Source organism: Bidens hawaiensis, unplaced genomic scaffold (genome assembly GCF_021521415.1).
Source record: "Bidens hawaiensis isolate Kalapana, Puna unplaced genomic scaffold, B.hawaiensis_p1.1 tig00034167_1, whole genome shotgun sequence".
NCBI classification, from domain to species: Eukaryota; Viridiplantae; Streptophyta; class Magnoliopsida; order Asterales; family Asteraceae; genus Bidens; species Bidens hawaiensis.
Genome location: NW_027495885.1, coordinates 24,965 through 48,730, shown reverse-complemented (window position 1 = coordinate 48,730; position 23,766 = coordinate 24,965). Strand labels below are relative to the sequence as shown.

The window sequence follows — 23,766 nt, the reverse complement described above, 5'->3', positions numbered from 1 at the left end:
GGGTGGGAAACGGAGCACATCGGGGCTGAATGGCTTGGGGTAGACGGGTACACCACCCCGCCTCCTTCGAGTATGGGCACCCGTTCCTCCCATAATAAATAAGTTTGTTTCTCACTTCTCATGTTTTATTCCTAAATCTTTATTCCTAAACATTTAATATTAATTATTTTTTTATTCAACCCGTGTATAGCCTAATAACTATACATTGAAATAAAAAAATTATTAACTGTGAAACGAAGAGGCAGAAGCCTAACACTAGATGAGTACTAAGTTTGTGACTTGAAGCAAATATCATAGGGATAGAAACATGAATATAATATGCAAGTAGAAACCATGAGTAGGGTATCAAACAGTTATATTCCATTTCCTATTTTCTTCTCAAAAAGACATTCGTGGATGGTAATCAAATTCCTCTCAGAAAGAGATTGTCGGTGTAAAAGCCATAACTAATGGAATATAAGAGAAAATGTGAATCCGCAATAACAAGTAGCTGCCTTCTTGCACACAACATTGTAAGTGTCAGCCATAAGCCACAAGCTAGCCAAATAAATCATCATCACTCTCACTATCCTTGCTCTCCGGTCTCAGAGTTGCATCACCAAGAGACTTGCTTTGATCATCTTTAGCCGGAGAATATGCCCACGAAGAAGACACTTTGCTTGATTCTCCATAGAGGTCATCATAAATTCCACCTTTTGCAGGCGCTTTAACTCTGTTTAGGACTTGTTGTAGTTTATCAGTCACGCCTCCTTTTGGGGAAGCACCGCCTTCCTTCGTTCTAGGTAATGATAATGGTATTACCGTTGTTTGTACAAGTGATTCGTACTTTCCTACAAGACTGCTACCTTCTTTCACACCCACTGGACCGGGTTCCGTTTCTACATCCGCACCGTCAGACACACCGACAACTTGAACCAAGTCTCCCCCGACTTGATCTCTGAATGCGACTCTTGCCTTCTTACTTCTTTTCAAAGGTCTTTCATCCACAACGGAGGTATCAAATTGATTGTAACGGTTTACAAACGTATTATAAGCTAACACAGCCTCTTCATCACCTGGGTCGGGGGGTGGTGGCAAATTTGGCAATGGCAACGGAGGGGGGAAAAGGGCTGCTGCATCATCCTTCTTCAAGATATAGACCCTCGTCGAAGCTGCAAAGCGCAAGGACTGTCCCACCTCAAGCTCAACAGGAGAATCCTTGGTCAATCTCTCGTTTGCAACAAAGGTGCCATGTGCAGATCCTAGATCTATTACATAAACACTACAATAGCATAATATCAGCAGCATATAAATATAAATAAAATAATAGAGTGTGTGTGTGTGTATAGGAGAGATTTCAAATGAGAACCACTTTGAGTTTTAAGAACTCGAAAGAACTCAACGTTACAATTTTTTTTTTTAGTTTTTTTTACACATACGTAATATATGTAGATTACATATACGTAAAAAAATTACAGTGATAATAAAGTAGCGTAACTATGTTGTAATTACATATGTGTAGTGTAACTATGCTGTAATTGCATATGTGTAACGGACGTTTAAATTTGTGTAATCACTTTACATCTGTATTCTCTCTCCTACTTTAATTTTTTAATCACATTTAATCTCAACCACATAATCTAATGTATTTAATAAAATGTTGGTCAAAAATTAAGTTCTTAAGTTTTTAAAACTCAACAAGGTTCTCAAAAAATCTCTCCCCTATATATATATATATATATATATATATATATGTGTGTGTGTGTGTGTGTGTGTGTGTGTGTGTGTAGGGTTTGGATCAAATGCAAATTAAATTAACGTGCTAACTGTGATAATCAAGTAGTGTAACTATGCTGTAATCTAAGTAGCACGGGAACGGGTACGGGATCAGGATACGGGGACGTTACGGGTACGGGAAACGGCAAAAATCAAAAATCCAAGATACGGGTACAGCAACGGTACGGCAAAAAAAAAATATTAAAAAAATACAAATATATTAAACAAAGTCCAAAAAATATATATATTTGTTTAAGAATTGAACACGTTAGTTAAAATCTAGGGTTATAAATGAAATACAAACCTAGAGAGACTAGATTAAAAAAAACACCTTTTATGTAAATTTTAAAAGTTTTAGATATTAGATGCATATAAGTAAAAGATAAAGGGGTTAAATGTTAAAAAAACATAAACTTAGTTTAAACCTAAAAACCTAAAATAAGTTAACAGCCGTCACATTCAGCCTGTATCTTCTTCCTTCTTCTTCCTACTGCTCCGGCGCCGGAATCTCCGTCGGAATTTGCTACAAGTTCGCTATTTGAATGATGAGTGATGAATATTGAACGTGTAAGTTGTAACGAGAAGATAAAACCCTAAATATTATAGGAAACGTTTCGGAAACTTTGAGCACGCCGTAACCAATTTTAGGAAACGGCCGGGAAACGTTTCGGCGGCGTTTCCGTCCCCGGCGCGTCCACGGGACGGGGACTCCACATCAGTTGGCGTTTCGGTGCATCGGATAATTATATAAGTACACTACTTGTATATATAAAATTACACTACTTGATTCTCAAAGTTAGCGCATTAATTTAATTTGTATACCTTCTGTTCTTATGAGGAACAACAGCAGCGTGTTGTCGAGAGACTGATTGATGATCGAGTACGAAATCGCACGAATGAAGCTGCCTCCCGAAGACGTGTCTACGCTTATTAAGATTAATTCGGTCAAGGAGGTGGCCATCCTTGAAAACGTCAAGATAATAAACGCCAGGACGGGGTTCGATAGCCCAATCGGGAGGCTGCCAAGTGGAGTGTCCGCCTCCGAGTTGGGTAATTTGTTGAGGAGCATCAGGAGGGGAATGTAAAGGCTGTGTGGTGGTTTTAGGTATTTCAAAAGGTTGTAAAGTCTATCAATCAATCAATCAATCAATCATGCCCAGTAAAATCCCACCGATAGCAAAGCTATAAGTAGGGTCTGGGGATGGTGGGATGTAGGCACACCGTACCTCTATCCAAAGGAATAAAGAGGTGGCTTCCAGAGAGACCCTCGGCTCTAAGTACATGTGTATGAAGCAAAATAAAGGAAATCAAAGTTTAACAGTTATATAAAAACTACTACTAATTATAATAATATTAATAATAAGATCACAGTTTAACAGCTATATAAAAGCTAATAATAATTATAATAATAATAATAATATATGTAAGGGAAATACCATTATGGTATGTGACCTAAATAAGTTAAGTCTAAGCACTAAGGTATTCAATTCTCACTAAAAATCCTTAACTTTAATTCTACTTCTCCACGAATTCCTATCCTCAAGGCCACTTCTACCATACATGATGAAACGAATGATGGGTTTCTATATTGTGTTATTATTCAATTCAATACAGGCAGCAACAGTTACCTCCAATTGCAGAATGATTTGGATTTGGATTTCGCAGGTTAGGGTGGGTTCAATTGAAGCAAAGCATATGGAAATCAATCCAATGAATATGAGTATCGGATCCGATGAAGTGGAGGAAGTGGAAGCCCTAGCTAGGTTCAGCAGTCAATCGGTGAGGAGAGGCGGAAGAGCCCCTAGGTAATGACAATAGCGTGCGAATAAACATCAGCTTCTAAGATGGTGTACTGTGTGCAATAGCATTTGGACGTTGATGAATGAGTACTCTTTTTAATTGACCTTTGAGTATGAAAATACCGGGGAGGTATAGAATGAAAATTCATTTGAGTTGTAAAAACTTATATAATATTATAATTTTTCTAAACACATAATATATGTTGTAACATTTAATACAAAACATCAAAAAATCAAAAAAAATATTTTTTTGCTATTTTTTAACATTTTTTTACTAATTTTTTTTAATGTTTTCAAGAGAAAGAAAAAGTTATATTTTTGTTTGCATTTTTTATTAATTTTAATTGTGGACCACAATATTTATTCTTTAATTAAAAACATGTAGTTGAGAATGAGTTTCTGGAGTTTTCATAACTCAAATGAGTTTTTCTAACCTAACCCTGAAAAGATAAATCTACTATACTACTATACCGTTAAAAGCAATAACTTTTATTATAAATAATATTATGTATTCTCGTAACTAGGCCTGTAAACGAACCAAACGTTCGTGAACTATTCGTGAAGCGTTCGGCGGGAAATTTGTTTATTTTTGTTTCTTTAATAAATGAACGAACACGAATAAAATATTTGTGTTCGTTTAATTAAAAGAACAAAACATGTTCCGTTCATTCATTTATGTTCACGAACGTTCGTTTATGTTCGTTTATTTATGTTCGTTTGTATCTGTTTATTTATGTCCGTTTATGTATTAATAGAAAATAATTACTTATTATCTGGATGAGTAATCTAATTAAAGGTTTTTATATTTTTTTAATTTGAGTTCATTTAAGTGTTTTCATTTACATTCGTTTATGCTTGTTTGTGTTCATTTACATTTTTCATCTATGTTCATTTATATTCGTTTTTCTTTGTTCAGTTATGTTCGTTTAGATTATAAACAAATGAACACAAATTTTCATTTTTTTAAATAAACAAAAATTAATATAAATACTTGTTCGATTAAGTGTTCGTATTTGTTTAAAGTTAAATAAGCGAACAAGAACATGCCCTTGTTTGTGTTTGTTTGATTTGTTTACAGACTTTTATTATTCACATTGATGAATACGTCGGTTTCAATTTCTAGGCTCTATTGATTTTTATTTGTGTTCGCTTGTGTTCGTGAACCGTTCATGAACACATTCATTTTCTTAATGAACGAACATGAACATAAAATCTCGTTCGGTAAGTGTTCATAAACCGTTCGTGAACACATTATTTCCTTAACGAACGAACATGAACAAGGCCTTGTTCGGTTCGTTTACAGCCCTACTCGTAACTTTTGTTAATAAAATAATTTAAAATTATATTAAATTGCATTCAACTTAATTACATTCAACATATTCTAATTTACTATACTATTAATAATAATAATAAATGTGTTGCCTAAAGAGGTTGGGTTTTTCTTTTTAAAGTTTCATAGTAGTTATTCTTTATTTTGGTTTCATTTCCGTTTTTGGTTTTTATTCGGTTTTAGTTTTTATAAATTTGTTTCGTTTCAGTTTCGTTCCAGTTCGATTTTGTTTTGTTTTTTTTTTAGTTTCGTTTCAGATGAGTTTAAATTTATTCAGTTATTCGTTTTGGTTTTTACAATTTTTTTTTTTGGTTCAATTTCAGATTTATCGTTTTTAGTTTTTTAGTTTCGTTTTGGTTTTATTGGTATTTGATTTTATTTAAGTTTTCGGTTTTGGTTTAGTTTTTTTCAATATAGTTTTGTTTCAGTTTGTATTTAGTTTGTTTGGTGTTTGGTTTTAGTGCCTATCAAAAAATAAAGAGTGTGGAGGGTTCACAAATTAAACGAAAGATTCACATGACTTTCCACTTTCAAGTGTGTTGAAGTCATTGGAGCTTTATATTTTTTGGATCTTCATAACCAATAATAATGAATTCGGATTTGGTAGAAAGGATTTCAAAAGCTAAAAATGTTGTATGTGTTACACTTTATTTTTCTTCTTAGTCTTCAGGTGTGTTATTTCAATTTTCATTTATGAAAATGGGTCATTTTAAAAATGTTTCGATTTACTTTGGCTTGGGTCAAGATGGGTTATTTTAAAAGAGTGTCAATTTAGTTTTGTCAACGAGTCAATATAAAAAAGTATTGATTTCCTCTTTTGGTTTTTGTTCGGTTTTAGTTTTTATGAAGTTGTTTCATTTCAGTTTCGTTGCGGTTCGATTTTGTTTTTTTTTTTCGTTTTAGGTGGGTTTCACTTTATTTTATTCAGTTTTTCGTTTTGATTTTTTCAGTTTTTGGTTCGGTTTTAGTTTTTCAGTTTCATTTCAGTTTTTGTTAAGTTTTATTGGTATTTGGTTTTATTTAGGTTTTCGGTTATGGTTTTGTTTTAGTTTTTTTTCAATTTAGTTTCACTTCAATTTGTATTTAATTTGTTTGATGTTTGGTTTTAGTGCCTAATGAAAAATATAAGAATACGGAGAGTTCACAAACTAAATGAAAGGTTCACATGGTTTCAACTTTCAAGTAGGTTGAAGTCATTGAAGCTTTATATTTCTTTTGGATCTTCATAACCAATAATAATGAATTGACATTTGGTAGAAAGGATTTCAAAAGTTAAGAACGTTGTATGCGTTATCCTTCATTTTTTTTTTCTTAGTCTTCAAGTGTGTTATTTCAATTTTCATTTATGAAAATGGGTCATCTTATAAATGTTTCGATTTGCTTGGGCTCGGGTCAAAATGGGTCATTTTAAAAGGGTATCAGTTTAGTTATTGGCAATGAGTTAATATAAAAGGTATCGATTTCGTTTGGGAGCAGGTCTTTTTAAAACTGTATCGATTTGGTTCGGGTCAATCCAATAAATATGAGTTTCAGATCCGATGAGTGTTGCAATGAAGTGGAGGAAGTGGAAGCCCTAGGTTCAGCATTAAATCGATGAGGAGTGGAGAGGTGGAATAGCCCTAGGTAATGACAATAACGTGCAAATAAACATCAGCTTCTAAGATGTTGTACCGTGTGCAATAACATTTGGACGTTGATGAATGAATACTCTTTTTGTTGAGCGTGAGTATGAAAATATAAATTAGTTTAACGTGTGATGCACGGGTAGTTAAAAAAATAAAACAAAAAAATTAACTTAAATAATATACATAATAACATATCTTATGAATCTATACCAATTAAGAAAAAGATAAGGTTAACATCAATTCATTATAGTTGAGTTGGTAAGGTACGAGTATTTTAAAAGCAAGATAGCGACTTTGATTCCCACTAACAAGATATTTTTATTTTATCATTATGAATTGGAAATTGTAAAAATGAAAACTTGTGCGTAAATTATAATTTTGAAAATTGCTGAATTATAATTTTGGAAATTGTTCAGGTGGAATCCTATGTGGATAATTTAGTTATAGGTCATATGGATATGCATTGCTTTAATATAATAGTTAAGTAGTTTCAAGTTACGGATAAAAATGTGAAGGATGAGAATTGATTTATAGCCATATAAAAAAGAACCTTAAAAAATTAATTAAAAAATTATAACTCAAAATTTAATAAAAAAACAAAAAAGGTAAAAACACTAAAATATTTCCACCATCTTTCTCGTTCTTAAAAAAAACACACAATGTTGAGGGAAAAAAATCATTATTCTTTTTGTTTATCATTGTGTTTTGTGTTCGTTTCATCATTGATTGTCTTTTTTCCTTCCATTATGACTTTTTTTTTATATTGTGTTATATTATTTAACATTGTGTTATATTTTGTTCGGTATTATGTTATATTTTGCGATCTATTGTGTCATTTTCTATTTATAATTGTGTTCTTTTTTATTTTCCTCATTGTGTCTTTCGTCTCAGCATTGTGTTTTTCCAGGGTTTATTGGATTTTAATAATCCATATTGACTGGTATTGGCCGATAATAATCCCTATTCATTTTATCACCACTGGCGGTTCCAAATCTAAAAAAGTTGGCCCCAATGGTCCCTAGTTAAATATGACTTAACGGCGTTATACTTTATCGCGAATTTCAAACTAATGTTTTAGGGCTTTTGATCAGAATGAGGATACGAGTCGATTGATGTAAAACTTAGCTCGAAACGGTGATCCAAACGACTTGATTTTTGTTAATTGTAAGTTCAAAAACCCGAATTGAAACATTATTTCGTCGTTTTGGAGCACCGTTTCGAACGAAGTTTTACATCAATCGACTCGTATCCACCTTCCGATCAAAAGCCCTAAAACATTACATTGAAATTTGGAAAAAAGTATAACACCGTTAAGTCATTTTTAACGGGGGACCATTGGGGGCCAACTTTTTTAAATTTGGACCGCCAGTGGTGATAAAATGAATAGGGATTATTATCGGCCAATACCAGTCAATAAGAATTATTAAAATCAAATAAACCTTTTTTCAGCGGCATTTTTTTTATAACGGGAATGACAAGGGAAATTTTTTTGTTTTTTTAATTTTTTTTCGTTTTTTAATTATATTTTGAGTTACGATTTTTTTATTAAAGTTTTTGAATTTTTTGTTGAGGGGTTTTTTTTGTGTTTACAAATCCTTTTCACACTTCTTATTTTTGTCTCCCTTTGTATTAACATTTCCTTAAATAATTATGGGACATTTACATATATCCATTCCCTTAGAGCATTCTCAACTTATTCACCATCCTCATCTCTATAATGACACTAAAAAACGTTACATTATATTTCCTGTTTAATTAAATAATATTTTTTTATACTTTTATCGTTACAGTTTTTCTATCTGCCATATTATTTAAAAAAATCACTATATTTTCCCTAAATTTACAAAAAATCATTATTTTTTCTCTCTCCACCCTATAATTTACACTCATAACCACTTAAAATCTCACCCTATATTTTATAAACTCCCCTCATAAGATTTTGCGGGATAGGATAAGAATGCTCTTACTACATAAGTACCCAACCTTTAAAATTCAATTACATATTTTTCCTCCCTAAACCACATATATTACATATTTATTAACTTTATTAAAATTAACTAATTAAATGACCGTTTTACCATTAATAAACTAATTAAACAATTTTGTTCATATATCCGTTTATATATCTCTTCGATTAGTTAAAACATCCTCGATTAGAAATAACTCTCTTGACATGGATACGTAGTAGGTTGTTATATATATCAAAATTTTTGATAAAACGTTGTAGTACAAATATGCTTCACAAATGCTGTCAGGTATATCTAAATTATTTTTATTACACTTAAACATAAAAAACAAAGAGATATTTTGCATAATAATGTACTAGCAGTACTACTCGTGCATTGAAGCGACATGGGTCATATGTGATAACATATGTTTGATAAAACTTCGGATACAAACATAACAATAGTTAAGCAATCAAATACAACAATCTTACGGAGCTAGAAAAATTTTCTTACGGGTTCGCTGTCATTTACGGAATTGATTTATTACTATATAGCGTCAAGTTTTTCGGTCGGATCGCGTCGGGTCACATAACATACATTTCCTAGCGGAACCATATATAACCTTTTAACTCTAGAATTATTATATTGTACCTAAAACTCTAGAAACAGAAAAACAATTATTAGTTAATAACCAAAACTCGAACATTTTATCAATAACTTGGTTTGTTTATTTTTAGCAAATTTTCCAATAATATGTATGTAAATAATAAAAAATACTCTTTGATTATGTATCTTGTTAAAATGATAAAATAAGAAAAAGTTAAATAAGTTTAACAAATTTAATTATGAAAACTTGAAAAGTAAAACGTAGTCCTCAATTATTCATGAGAAAAAATAGAAAAAGTTGTACCAAAATCGCATAACCTAATAAATATCTAACTACGGTTAAATAAAAATAAAATAAAAGCTACCATACCAATATATGAAAAATAAAATATTTAAAAAGTTAACCTATTATTATTATCTCTCAAAGTAAAATAAAACAAAATTAAAGCATTTTCTGTATTATGTTAGTGCTTTAATGATGGATAGTGAATATAGGTATTGATTATTGAGTACTTTTAAAGCCTACTTAAACTAAAATATTAAATTACTTACTTTTTTCTTCTTCAGCAAATAGACGTAGCTAGCAATTCCACCATTGATGTTCCTTTTCATCGGAAATATTTCTGATGTGCTTTCTTTGCTTTTTTGTTTCTTGATTAATGGGTTCGTTGCCAAAAATGAATAGGTCCGTTCGTTAATACGCTACTATACGCACTAAATAAAACCGAAAATAGAATGGATTCGGGCAAACCCGGTGCCGTATAAGTAGCTTCGCCACTGTTTAAAACTATTGTAGCGATCTGATATGAACGCGGTTGTATCGATCTGATATGAGCAGCCCCACTTTGACTTGGAATCCACAGCAGCAATCTCAAACTATGTAAGATCATTTTTTTTTGGAGTCCAAACCAACATATTGATATGCCAATTTCATAATGCTTCTATCCCAATATAACAGCCAACATTTGGAGTTTATTCTATGCACCTGAAAGCAACCACTACTTTTAAGCCAACAAAAAGGAAAGTTAGTAAATGATGTTTATACGTATCTACCATTCTAATAAAAGAATACCTTTATTTGCCACTTGTCACTCTCTTAGGCCCCCCTCACCCTTTTCTAACCCATTTACAAAATATGGTTTTTCTTAATCCCTTTTGGCTTATTACCCGACCCAACATGTTTTTTCGGATCTATATGTTTTCTCTGGCCCGCTTTAATTTTCTTTTAATAGAATGGTAGCACTATGCTACTCTCTGATTATTTACATGACAAAAGCAAAGAAATTCGATGACCTACCACTCCTTTTATCGTAGGCGGCCCACATCCTCCTCCACTATATTCATCCAGCATTCAATTCATCTCGCTTGGATTCATATGAAGCCGGCAAATCTTTTTTCTGTTTTCTTCCTCCGTGTACTAAATCAATTGCGTAAATGTCTAATCAGTTCTTTGTTTCGTTTGCAGAAATTGGAAGCATCGAACTGATTTGCAATTTTATGGAGGTGTGTTTGCTTAATTTTAACCGTAGGTGAGTTTTTGTATTTGTTAGGTTTTATACTTTTGTTCCAATTCAACTCAATTGCGTCAATGTCTAATCAGTTCTTTGTATCATTCGCAAAAATTGGAAGTATCGATTTGATTTGCAATTTTATGGAAGTCATGTTTGTTTAGTTTTAACCCTAGGTGAGTTATTGTATATATTAGGTTTTATGCTTTTGTCCCAATTTCCCAATTCAATATGTTTGTTTATACATTCATCAAAAGTCTAGATCATTTTTGTTATCACAACCCCTGTAGTATTATATTTTTTATTATCAGATCTAGATCTTTAGTTTCAAATTGAACTTGAACTAAATTCCAAGTCAATTATTTAATTTAACCTTTTAAATTTCGGCTCCGCTCGACTCTTTTCTAATTTTTAATAAACATCCCTAATGGGTATTTTGTAAAAATAAACTAAAGTGTGGTGAAGAGGTATGTACCCGCCTCAACACGGAGCAAGGCGGGTCAACCCACAAGATATAGACAACAGGCTTGAAATCAAGACATTACGAAGGCACAAAACCAAAACCTATGCGCATGGCGCATATCACATATGCTCAGGCATCATATGCCCAGGCACCACATATGCTCAGGCATCATATGCCCAGGCACCACAGATGCTCAGGCATCACATATGCTCACGCATATCACATATGCGCGTGGCGCATCAGCGCGCGGCGCATATCACATGCTCGTGCATATCACATCTGCGCAGGAAACATCTGCGCGTGAGAATAAAGAGAAGACCTCGCGCATCCTCAGGATTGGCGCATATCACACATGCACATAATCAACCTCATCCTTATCCAAATCGGGATTAGGGCAACCCTGATTGTGCACGTCAGACAACCTTCCAGAAGGTATCTTTTTAAGGAATAAGAATATGCTGATGTTGACAGCTGCCAAATGAAAGGTGGACAACTCAGCATGACACATGTGCTACCACGTGATTACAACCAATGAGAAAGCACCAGGTGTCCCAGAGGACACGTGGCGCAGAGCAATTGGAGGAGGCCAACAAGGCTGAGCCCAATCAGTGGAAACCCTAGCACTATAAATGCAGCATCAACTCCACAAGGAGAGAGATTCATTTCATTCACATTCATTCACATTCAATCATATTCAATTACATTCACTCACAGACAGTTACAGCCAGTAACACAATCACACAGAGTATTCAGCTATTAAGCAATACTCTTCAGATTTCCTTACTCACATATTATTATCTTCTCCCACAAATACTTATTCTCACACCGGAGGGTTACCCCAAAGAGGACCCTCTGTCCCTTTCTGATGGGTAAGTTGACGTTGTTGTTCGTTTTGTAGGTGGAAGAACCCAGATCCATCAGATCCAAGAGAAACCATCGGTGAAGTTGCATAATCACACCCGAGGAAAGTAGATCGTCTACCAGTGAGTCGATCCACGCTTCTTCATGTGGTATTATTAACAAGCAACTTCCTCTCAATTTCGTGTTTTATAATTTCACCTAAATTTTATGTTACCTTTTGAAGTAAGCATTGGTTAGTTGTTTTATGCTTATATGTTGTAACGCATTATCAACGATAGTCTGCTTACTATGTATCTTTAACATACACCTAATAAAACTTTGAATATTGAATCATTTTAGAAAGAATCACTTTTGAAAGAAAAATTACTTCAACATTTTGATTATGAAGGCTATTTAATCTTTATAACTTCAAGTAATTAGTTCAACAACTTGATTATCAATGTTGTTAACTTTGTTGCTGATCTCCACTTTTTTTACTACCTTTTGTTCAGTCACATGCAATTTTAGGTAATGGAGCTGACTCATGGTCTTAAAGGAAATGTTGCTATGATGTTGATACATATGATTGACACTATTGGTTAGTCCCCCCCCCCCCAATATGTCATATGTTGCACTCATTGTGAATTTGGTTTAATTTAAATGTAACTTTTTATGTATATTTATAAATATAGTAGAAATCCTCTTAATTTCAAAATTTTAAATACTAAAACCATTAATACTTTTACCTAATATAACTTGCAAATCCGGTTTTAAGTTTTAAGCTTAAAACCTGGAAACATATCATTATTAGTTTTAAATCTCATAATCAATTTTTAACTTTCAATCTCTATAAATTAATAATTGTAGATATGCTCACCTATAATTCCAGTTAAATCAGTTATGCATTAACATTTGAAGTTAAAAAGGGAAGGATCTTATTTCATGTGTTGCACCATTGGCTCATTGCATCAGTAGGTTGATTATTATTATAAAGAGTAGGGTTTTCATCATTGGTTCATTGCATCAGTAGGTTGAAATTTTTTAGTAGATGTCAGGCTGACCTTGGAACATTTTTTGTCAAATTTTTCAAAAGAAATTATAATGTGTTTAATACGATGACAAAACTATATTAATACAATTATCATCCAAGCAATACAATAAAGCACTTTTGTGTATGCATTAAAAACTCACTTCGGTTAATTTTCTACCCGTTTGATCCGTTAAGCAATAAAATATTATTTTAATTTTTTAATCTTCCCTAAATATAAATCAATAGATTATTTTAGGTAAATATATATTATAGGGAAGAAATCAAGTATTTAATATGGGAAAGTTATAATCACAATTTTTTTTAATCTGGTAAAATCATTTACCATGCTTAAATACCTGAAAATCCGAATTCATTGATTATTTGGAAAGATGTACGGTGTTTTGCGATGACCATATACAAAAGCCAATGTTAATCATTATCTAGGGTTGGTTTGTACTTGAAAGAACCCGTGTTCTCACATGGATAGCTATACGTCGCCTTATCAAGAGTTACAATCAGGCGTTGACTAAAGATATTAATTCTTAATAAACAAGGTTATTGATCAATACAACCACAAATGTAGTGTACAAGAAAATTTATTGTTATTTGCAAACTATTTGTGTAATGTTTGCCTTGAATTCATGTAATTTTATTGTATGTTGTAATTGTATTTTACAATATATGATAATTGTGTTGTTTATTGTATTTTGCTTGATGTTTAAAGATTAAAATTCGCATCAATTCCCGTGTAATACACGGGACTCAAACTAGTCTATAATATATATAAACGAAACCCCTAAAATCCTAAGTGTCGCGATGTGGTCGCTCCCCCCTTTAAGAAAGCCACCAGATTGCTTAATTTTTAAATGGAGCCCTCTCATTGATTTAACCCAAATTCATGGATATAGGTCTTACCAAAACCAGATAGCTCTTAAACGGGTTATAACATCTCATTAAATTAAAAATTAATCTTTCAAATTATTTGATATGAAAATCCTATAAAATAAGGATATACTAAAATTTAATATCCAATTTAAAAAGAAAAAGTTATTATTTATAATTAATAAACAATTTTATAGTAAAAAACATAAGCTGGTCATTGGTCACCAAATCCAGATAGCTTTTAAACGGGTTATAACATATCATTTATTTATGAAATCTTTTCATCATCAAACCTTAAGTATATTATTAACTTTCTTACAATAAAGAAAGTTAAAATCCAAAAAATAAATATTAAAAAATGAAAATGTAAAACAACCGTTCTCTCAAGCCATCATATTGCTTTATTTGTAAATGAAGGCTTTTCACGCATTTAACCCGAATTCATGGGTAAAGGTCTCACCAAACCCAGATAGCTCTTAAACGGGTTATAACATCTCATTATATTAAAAATTATTCTAATCAAATATTCGATATGAAAATTCTATAAAATTGGGATGAGTTAAGTGCCATTTTAGTACCTGTGGTTTGACCAACTATTCAGCTTTAGTACCTATACTTTATTTTATACATATGACTACCCCAGGTTCAAAATACGTGCATTTTTAGTACCTTTTTTAACCCCGTCAATTTTCATCCGTTAAGTCCGGGGTATTTATGTAATTTCATTATCATTTGTTTTATTCTTTTGTTTTTTCTCTCCCTTTTTATATTGTTGAACCAAATTAATAATCAAGACAGTACATTGCATCATCATCACACCCTTCATGTTCTTCCTTAACCTCATCTCTTCTTCTTTTGATTCCGGTTCATATTTCAATTCCGGGGGTTACGGCGGAGATGGTAGATTACAAGGTGGTGCACGTGCTCTTCATCAAATACTCGCGCTAGTTACGAGATTCCGGTGAGTTCAAGAAAACATGAGATTGTTCGATCGTACGTCAAGAAATTGATGGACGAGAATATCGAAGCGCTGTACGAGCTGTTGCAAAGAGTTAACGCCTTCGCACTCGCCTGCACGTTTTCACGGACGCTTGATTAGTTTGAGGACCCAACCCATGGAAGCGGTATGCAGGTGAATCACCAGTTGACAATCCAGCCCATGCTCTCTCTTGACGCAGACTAAAGAATCACACTAAAAAAGCCCAATCGTAGATATGTAGCCGCTAGCGACGACGAAGACGATCCACCGGAAAAGGAATCCGATGAATCACGGTCCAGTCAACGGAAAAAAAAACGGATGAAAATTTACGAAGACGATGACGGTATACGGGTGAATCACCAGTTTGATTAGTTCTCTCCCTTTTTCTATTAGTTTGAATTTACGGTTTGATTAGTTTGAGGAATTATTAGGGTTTTAAAGAGAATGAATTTGGGGGAAAGGGGTTAATGGGAGAGAGAAAAGGAGAAAAGAAAAAGAAAAACAAATATATAATAATGAAATTACCCAAATGCCTCTGATTTAAATAATGAAATTATGCAAATACCCCGGACTTAACGGCTGAAAATTAACGGGGTTTAAAAAAGTACTAAAAATGCACGTATTTTGAACCTAGGGTAGTCATATGCATAAAATAAAGTATATGTACTAAAGCTGCATAGTTGGTCAAACCACAGGTACTAAAATGACATTAACACTCAATTGGGATATACTAAAAATTAATATCCTATTTTATTTAAAAAAATATATATTATTTATAATTAAGAAACAATTTTATAATAAAGAAAATAAACGGGTAATGGGTATCACCAAACCCAGATAATTTTTAAACCAGATTATAACATATCATTTATTTGTGAAAACCATTTAATCATCAAACCTCAAGTATATTAATTATTAACTTTCAAACAATAAATAAAATGAAGAGTAAAGTGCCAAAATCGTCCCTGAAGTTTGATCAATTATGCTACTTTAGTCTAAAAACTTTTTTTTGTGCAACCGGACCCTTTAGATTTCTCACTTCTTGCCAATTACGTCCAAATCACTAACTCCGTTAGATTTTAACGTTAAGTCAAGTATTATGGTCTTTTTAGTTTATTATTATATTATTTATTTGCTCAACAATCCACTTTTATTAACTAAATAAAAAACACAATAAAAAATAAAATAATACCACTCCTCAATACACTTCAGTCTCCCTTCCTTAGCCATCATCCACCTGCAACATTTGTAGCGCCAGTTAATGTCACCGCCGCTTAAATCTTTGCACCAGTTTTCAGTACGAACAGGGAATCACAACGAAATCGAGGGAAAATATTTATACGCAATCAAGATCTAAGGAGTCGATCCGGTAGAAACCGCCACCACGACTGTCGTCATCGTGTTCATCGCCGTCGTCCTCGTCTTATAATAGATAGATCCGATCACTAAGCAGCTCCAATGATAGGGCTTTGACGGAGAAACAACTTTCAGTTCCGCCGCCGCCTCCCCCTCTGGCCTGACTAGCTCCTCCGCCACCATAGCCGCCGCCTAAAATCGCAAAATTTGCAGCTTCCTGCCTCTGCCGGTGGTTTAAATACATCGACAGGAAAATGATTTGAGACAAGAATTACCCAAATATTGGAATTAGGGTTTGTTTTTAATTAAAGATGAAATCCAATGAAGGTATGAAGGTGAAGTCTTTGTAGGTTATGAACACAAAGAGGACAAATACAAGATCAAAACAAGAAGAAAATTGATCAAGATTCAGTTGGGTGTAATGAGGATTTTAGGTAGGAAAAGATTGTGTGACATCCCTCGATTTCGGGTCAAATTGTATTTATTTTGTATTTGTTTTTATGTTGTAAACCGACCCGATTTATATCCTGAACATTTCAAATATATAAAATATTGGATTTTATGTTACTAAAACATTCCCTCTTGTCTAATTTGAAAAATCCCTTTTACGGATTCGAAAACGGACTTAAAACGCTCAAGATACATAAAAAACGAACTTCCGGACGCGAACCGACGTGCAGACCAGCAACCCTATCTTTTTTTTTTTGTGACTTGTCTTGACTCCTCTTGCATGCAAACCTTGAAATCACACCCTATGCTTGACCCTTTCAACCCATCTTATATATACACCCCTATCCCCTTCATTAATCCCTGCTCATTCATCTCTTTCTCTTCCAATTCTCAAGCATTCAAAGGTGTTCTTCATATTTTTTGGCAGTTTGATTTTCCAAAGTCAAACTGACCATGGTCTTATATTATAATCAACTTGTTAACTGATATGGTCTAAAATATACAAATCATTATATAAATATTCTCTACACTTTTAAGTGTTTGTGAGCCAAGTTTTTATTGAATATTATTAATATTTGGTTCACATATGAGTTTAATGGTTTCTAGAGACTATGAGTTAAAATGGAGCACTTTTGCTAAATCTGAAACCAATTAATGAATAGTTGAATAATTTATCTCATTATTATTATTATAATTCTAAAGTTAAAAGAAACAAAATAATAAAAAAAAAGAATTAAAAATAATGTAATCATTTATTTAGTTAGAAAAGATTAATTCTTTTAATGTGATTATTTAAATTACAAATACGCACTAAGTCTGTCTTTCGTGTAGTTACAACAACAACAAAACAAAACGAAAAGAAAAGAGAAAGCATGGCATTAGTGGGCTCCACCGAATTAGAAAAATCAACTTGGATGGAAGAAGTATCGTTGGTCCATGAGAAATTGTTTTGTCAAGCCCAATACACAAATTAGGAAAGGAGTAAGACACAAGAAAAAGAAAAGGGTTTTAAAAAGGGACCGGAACCCTTGGATTGAGGGATTTTTACATCAGACAATTATCGGACGGCAGAAGTGGAGACGAACAAAAGAGAGGCTCACGCAAAGAAAGAAGAAAAGAGAAGGAGCAAGCCTTGGGACAACCAAATAGCATCCAGGTTCAACACCTACTCATCCAAACGTTGTTATTATTCGGTTTGAATTTAATATTTTTGTCATGAATTTATTATTTGAACCTATTTATTATCTTTTGTTCTTGAGTATGGTTGTTGGCTAAACCCTTAGACCGCCTAGGTTATGATGAACCTACTTTGATGTTTTGATTTGACTTGGGATTATTTATCGTTATGGTTTTTATGTTTTAGGAAAATATTTATTTTTATTAAATTGATGCATATGGATGCTTAGGATTGTTTGATGAGTTTTATTCCATAGCAACCCTTGATTATTGTTTGTCATATGATAGGTTGCTATTAGATCAATTACTTTGTGTTCTTGATTATTTTACGATTGATGTCATGATAAGATCATAGGAATAATATTGTCAAATAAACCTAAGTGTGCTGTTAACCTAAAATCTGTAAAGTGCTAGGTTATTGATAGATCTTTATTATTTGATCTTGCTAGATTTAGTTCTTCGTAAGGAGTCCGTCTATGGTTGATTATTTATTATTGTCCATTGAGTCAATTAAATATTTTAAATTTCCTTTGATTTCCGCGCTGTAAGGTAGGATTTCGTATAAAGGAACTAAATCATAATTAATTAGGTGACCGTAAGGGAACTTGATTTTTAATACTGGTATGCGTTAAAATTTATTAGAAACCCATAGGTGTTTTCTTGAGAAGGGTCAGAGGTCCTGTTCGGGTTTTTTTTTAAGAGTCTATTTTACGATTCCAGTCTATAACTAAATATTCCCCCGGGTTAAGTAATAACTGAAATTTAGGAGATTCTAGCCTAGGTAGTTTTCTCATCATCATCTTATTTTAAATAACAAATTCTTGCTTTTGTTTAAATTACTTGTTTTCTTAATTAGTTTTTAATTATAGTATTAAATTAGTATTTTAAATAAAAACCCCCAAAACAATTATAATTAATAAGTCGCGTTTTGAAGTCGAGTCTAATTAGCTAATAAACGTAATTTAGAGAGTCTCGTGGGTTCGATATATGGACTTACTTAGCTTTACTAGAGTCGACCGGTTCACTTGCCGGTTAGTAGTTTAGTCGAGTTTTAGAGAGTCTAGAGTATTACTTAGTGTTTATTTTTAGTTAATTTAGTTAATAATTATTAAACTACTTTTAGCACATCATTAACACTTATTTATACTTGAAGATTGTTATACAACATATATATAATAGCACCCTTTGTACCTTCGGTGGGCATTTCTCCAGTCTCGGTCGGTTAAGTGTCCGGCCCATAAGACAAAGCTGCATGGAGGACTCGTAGTAGTCCTTGATTATATATATTTTCCGCATCTAACCAAACTTGTTATACTTGTTTAACTTCTGCTCATCTTAGTTCTATTTTACATTTTGAGTTCAATGGTTATGGGTTTGTAGAGACTAGCCTCGGTTATTCCGTAAATAGCTCCAAACCGGAAGCCGAACTCTTGTTTACTAGTTTGTTTAAATAGTTGTATAAACATTTTTTTATGTAAGATTTGAGTTTCTAAAAACCATTTTAATTAGTTCCATGGTTATGGGTTTGTAGAATCTAACCTCGGTCTTATCCCGAAACAAGATCCGAACCGGAAACCGAACTTTCGTTTAAAGACTTTGTTGTTGACTTTTTGTATGTAAGACTTTGGTATTATTATTTATAAATTATTTTACAAGTTCTATGATGTTTGGACATGTGGTAACCATTCTTGGCCTTATTCCAAGATAAAAACCGAACCAAACCGAACTAAACCAAGTCTACTCGCTTAAGACACACAAGTGTGTTTTTAACCATTAAAGCTTATATATTTATTTAAAAATACTTTATAAACTGATTTTAATTATTTTCACAAAGTACTCGGAATGTTGAATCCAACTTGATCCTATAACAAAGTTTGGACCGACTAAACCGAACACTCGCTTAACGGATGTTGTTAGTTTTAAAACAATAGAACTACATACTTGGTTAAGTCTCTTTAAGATTTATTGAGTTATCTCATACATTTATTATTTTGGGAAAGTTGACTTTGGGTTTGGTCAAGTCACCAAGACCCGAACCGACCACCCGAACACTCGTTAAAACCCGTTTTAGTATCTATATTATAAAGGGACTTGCTTTCTTGCATTTTTACCCACCTTATTACTTAACATAGGTTGAGTAAAATTAAGGGCTAGATACTTTAACCCGGTTTCGAGCAAACTTACATTTTTAAATGACTATTATTATAATTTCTTAAATATTTACATTTTAAACCTTAAACTTTAAATTGTTTACATTTCTTATCATTTATTTTCATTTAAAGACTTCCAAGACAACTTTTCTAATACAAGACTTCTTCTCCTTTAGGCTTCGTTCGTTAAACTCATCGTTCCGGTTAATCTCCAAATCATCAAATCTTTCAAGTTTATTACTTGAACGTGAGTACTTTCATCCCCCGTTTTCACTCTTTTATATTTTGGGGGTGACATTGCAAACTTATTCAAATCCAAATGATTTATACCTGAGTCTTAAACCACAAACTTTATTGTATACTTTACTTAAATAAATGCTCGATTTTGTGTTATATGCTTATATGCTTAAGTGCTAATGTGTTTACCGCTTTTGGATGGTTGATTCACAAAATCCGAGTATATCTGGCATCCCCTTACAGGAAGGTGTCGTTAATGTATTCTTATTAACGATTTCATACAAAATCCGAGTATATTTGGCATCCCCTTATAGAAAGGTGTCGTTAATGTATTCTTATTAACGATTTCATTTATCTGAATTGTTGCTATTATTTATTGTTTTGTATACAAGTTGTGGAATTTCATATTATATATCTATTGTTCAAAAACTATGAAATTGCTCACCAACCTTTGTGTTGACAAATTCTATTTATGCAATGTTATAGGTTTGACTTTAGGTTGACTCGAGGACTTGAAGAAAAAATGTTATCAAGACTATTAGGATATTAGCAAAACGAACAATATATTATTTACCATGATTTGAAATTCGGTTATTGTATGAACAAGTTATGTGACTCTTTGTGTTTTTATGAATTTAAATGAGTTGATTAAATATTGTCACTTAATAGTGTCGTGTGCGATGAACAATCGGTTGCGCCCCGACGTTTCCGTCTTGGTCGGGGTGTGACAGATTGAATGTTTAGGATGAAGTGATGAACTCGATTTCAGACGGGGGAGGATCTAGTGATGTAGGTAGAAGTGGGACCTAATTTACTTACATTATGTTTTTAAATTTAATTAGTATTAATATTTATTTAAAAGTACAAAAATACCTTGAGTTAACTTTAAAATCTAAAATCTAAAGGGTCCAAATGCAAAAAAAATAAATTTTGAACTAAAGTCGCATTATTTATCAAACAACAAGGACGAAAATGACACTTTACTCCAAAATTAAAATCCAAATATTCATATATAAATATTAAAAACGAATAATGTAAAGCAACCTCCGTAATACGAGGGATAAAATCTAATATATTATATATTATTTAAGGGTAACTGCAATTTTGGGATAATATAAATCAAAACACCAATCAAAGCATATGCGATAAACCAACATGTTCAGCAGCTACCATTTTTTAATTTGTGAACACGATAAATGGTTTTTATCAAGTAAGCAAAAGTGTCCACCCTACCAATCTTAAAATATCCTACTCCAAAAGGCATAAAGAAACCCAAGACGACGGTCATCACTTACCATCAAAATATTTAAAGTATAAACACACAGACAATGGTGGCAACCGATATCTTTTTATAAAGACTTAATTATTATTTTTCCGAATAAAACATTTCCCATTAATTATACAGAAAATGAAAAATGAACGATAAATGTTTGTTTAGATGATATAACCAATCTCAACTACCTTTCTTAATTTCTTTAGATGATATAACCAATCTCACATGTTTACTGTCTTCTTGAGTTCTCAACTTATGTTTTGTGATTTCAAAAAAATGTTCATTTTTCTTAAGTTTCCATCTTAAATCATAGCATGAAACTATAGTTCACTTAAAAGCCCCTAAATTATAACCCTAAAAGCCAAATTAATTTCTTATTATTACCAATCATTGTCAAAACAATGAAATTGAAAGCAGCCGAAGCATTAAATTGAACACTTTTACACCTACCAGATAGCATACATAATCTTATTAGAACTGGAGTGTCCCAATCCTACCACACGCACGCTTAAATTAATTAGGTCAGGTATGTGTAGCTAAATCAACCATATCATCAAAATCTAAGAATCAATGGAAAATAGATAATTAATCCAAAACTGGAAGAGATTTAGGGTATCGGAGAGAACGATGAAAGATGGGGAATATGAACATGGACGATTTTGGATGATATCGTGTTCGTTAGTTGATATAAGGTGCGTGTGTCATCGCACCGTTCGCGTCCACCACATTTTCCATTTCAGAGACTGTGGCAGAGTACTAGAGATGGAACTGTGGACAAAGAAAGATGAATGAAATGCCTCTTGAAGAGAGAAGGTGTTGGGGGTAAATGGGCAATTTGGTAGGAAAGGGGAAAGAAATATGTAATTATGTGTTTAGGGTTTGGTAAATATGTTATTAATGTGTTTAGTAAGGAAAATATATAAAAATCCCAATAATAAATAACTAGCAAAGAGCCCGCACGTTGCAGCGGGGACACAAGGTAGATTCAATCGGTAGGGGATTGGTTCGTTATGGTTCCAAGATCTGTATAATTTACCTTAGAAAGATGATTATGTGATTACAATCTATGGGTATAAATAAGTTTTGCTATGCCTATACTGCAAATTAACATAATGTGAAGTCCATTATGTACCTCAAACATAGAAGCGCAATAACATTCAAAGTGGCATCTGAACTTCTTAGATGATTAAAACACACGCTTAACTTTATAATTAACCAATCCAAGTTGACCAAAAATCACATTTGGTCCTAAAAAACCAAATTTTAATTAAATAGAAAAAAAATTAAAATAAAATAAAGAAATTATCTTCAACAGCGGTTTTATTAATTAAATAGAATAGAAAAAAGAAACATACACTGGGACCAAGTTTTATGTATATCTCAGTTTCTTCATGTTATTTTCCACCACAGGCGTGATCAGCCAATCACCGCTAGGGTCCGAGTAACAAAGATGTGTTTCTACAATTAATAAATGTCCATAATACCTCTGGGTAACCAAAGTCTGATACGTATCGCACAAGTTTCACAGTTTCACGTCCCTCTTCTTGAGTGCATAATCTAAAATCTGCATTCTGCCAAAATAATAACATCTGGCAGAGAGCCCGTGCTTTGTGGCAGGTATGAAATATGATCACAGTACGGTTGTCAAGATAAATAAATAGAATATTATAGATTGTGGGCCATACTCTCAGAAGCTCTAAGAGCAGCAGATGTGTCGGTTGAGAAAAGCGGATTCCCGGTGCCAGCACCTATACCACCAAATATAACAGCCGGCCCTTTTTCTAGATGTCGGATTGGTCTTTGTTTGCTGTACGGTTCGAAAACCTCGGGCATAGAAAAAGCTGACTGGAGACGCGTTAGACGTGTCTGAGCTCCTAGTTTCTCCAATGCTGACTGGATTAATATGGGATTCATCACAGTTGCCATCATATTGGTAACATGTGAAATCCATTGTTCATAAAGAAAATTGTACAACTGGATATACGCATCAACATGCCATGTTTTGTAGTACAAGTACTTCAGATTTTCATATATATCTTTCTAAATTTCAGAATGTGGTATTTAACTGTTCAAACAGATAAAAAATGGCATAGTTGTTATTACAATCGTGTATTTCATTGATTAAACAAGAATGATATAATGTAGAGGCCTGTAAACGAAAATGTATAGGCCTGCAAACGAAAGGAACGTTAAGTGAACAAACTTTTGGTGTTCGTTTAGTTGAACGGACACGAGCATTCGCTAGCGTTCTTTCATTTATGTCCGTTTATCTTTGTTCATTTACATTCATTAATGTTAGTTAGTGTACGTGTGTTTAAGTTAATTTATTTAGATAGTAATCTAAACTTATAAGCCCATTAC

The 23,766-nt window shown here is 32.7% G+C and overlaps 1 protein-coding gene across 1 annotated transcript; it reads right to left on the bottom strand.

The window, feature by feature from the left end:
- Positions 1–411: 411 nt before the first annotated feature.
- On the bottom strand, positions 412–23,331 carry LOC143585760 (protein phosphatase 1 regulatory inhibitor subunit PPP1R8 homolog). Its single transcript, XM_077067466.1, has 4 exons — positions 23,091–23,331; positions 22,890–22,969; positions 2,578–2,882; positions 412–1,261 (listed from the first exon to the last, which is right to left on the bottom strand). The coding sequence occupies exons 1-4, from the start codon at positions 23,329–23,331 to the stop codon at positions 538–540; spliced, it is 1,350 nt and encodes a 449-aa protein (XP_076923581.1). The 3' UTR covers positions 412–537.
- Between the last annotated feature and the right edge of the window lie 435 nt (positions 23,332–23,766).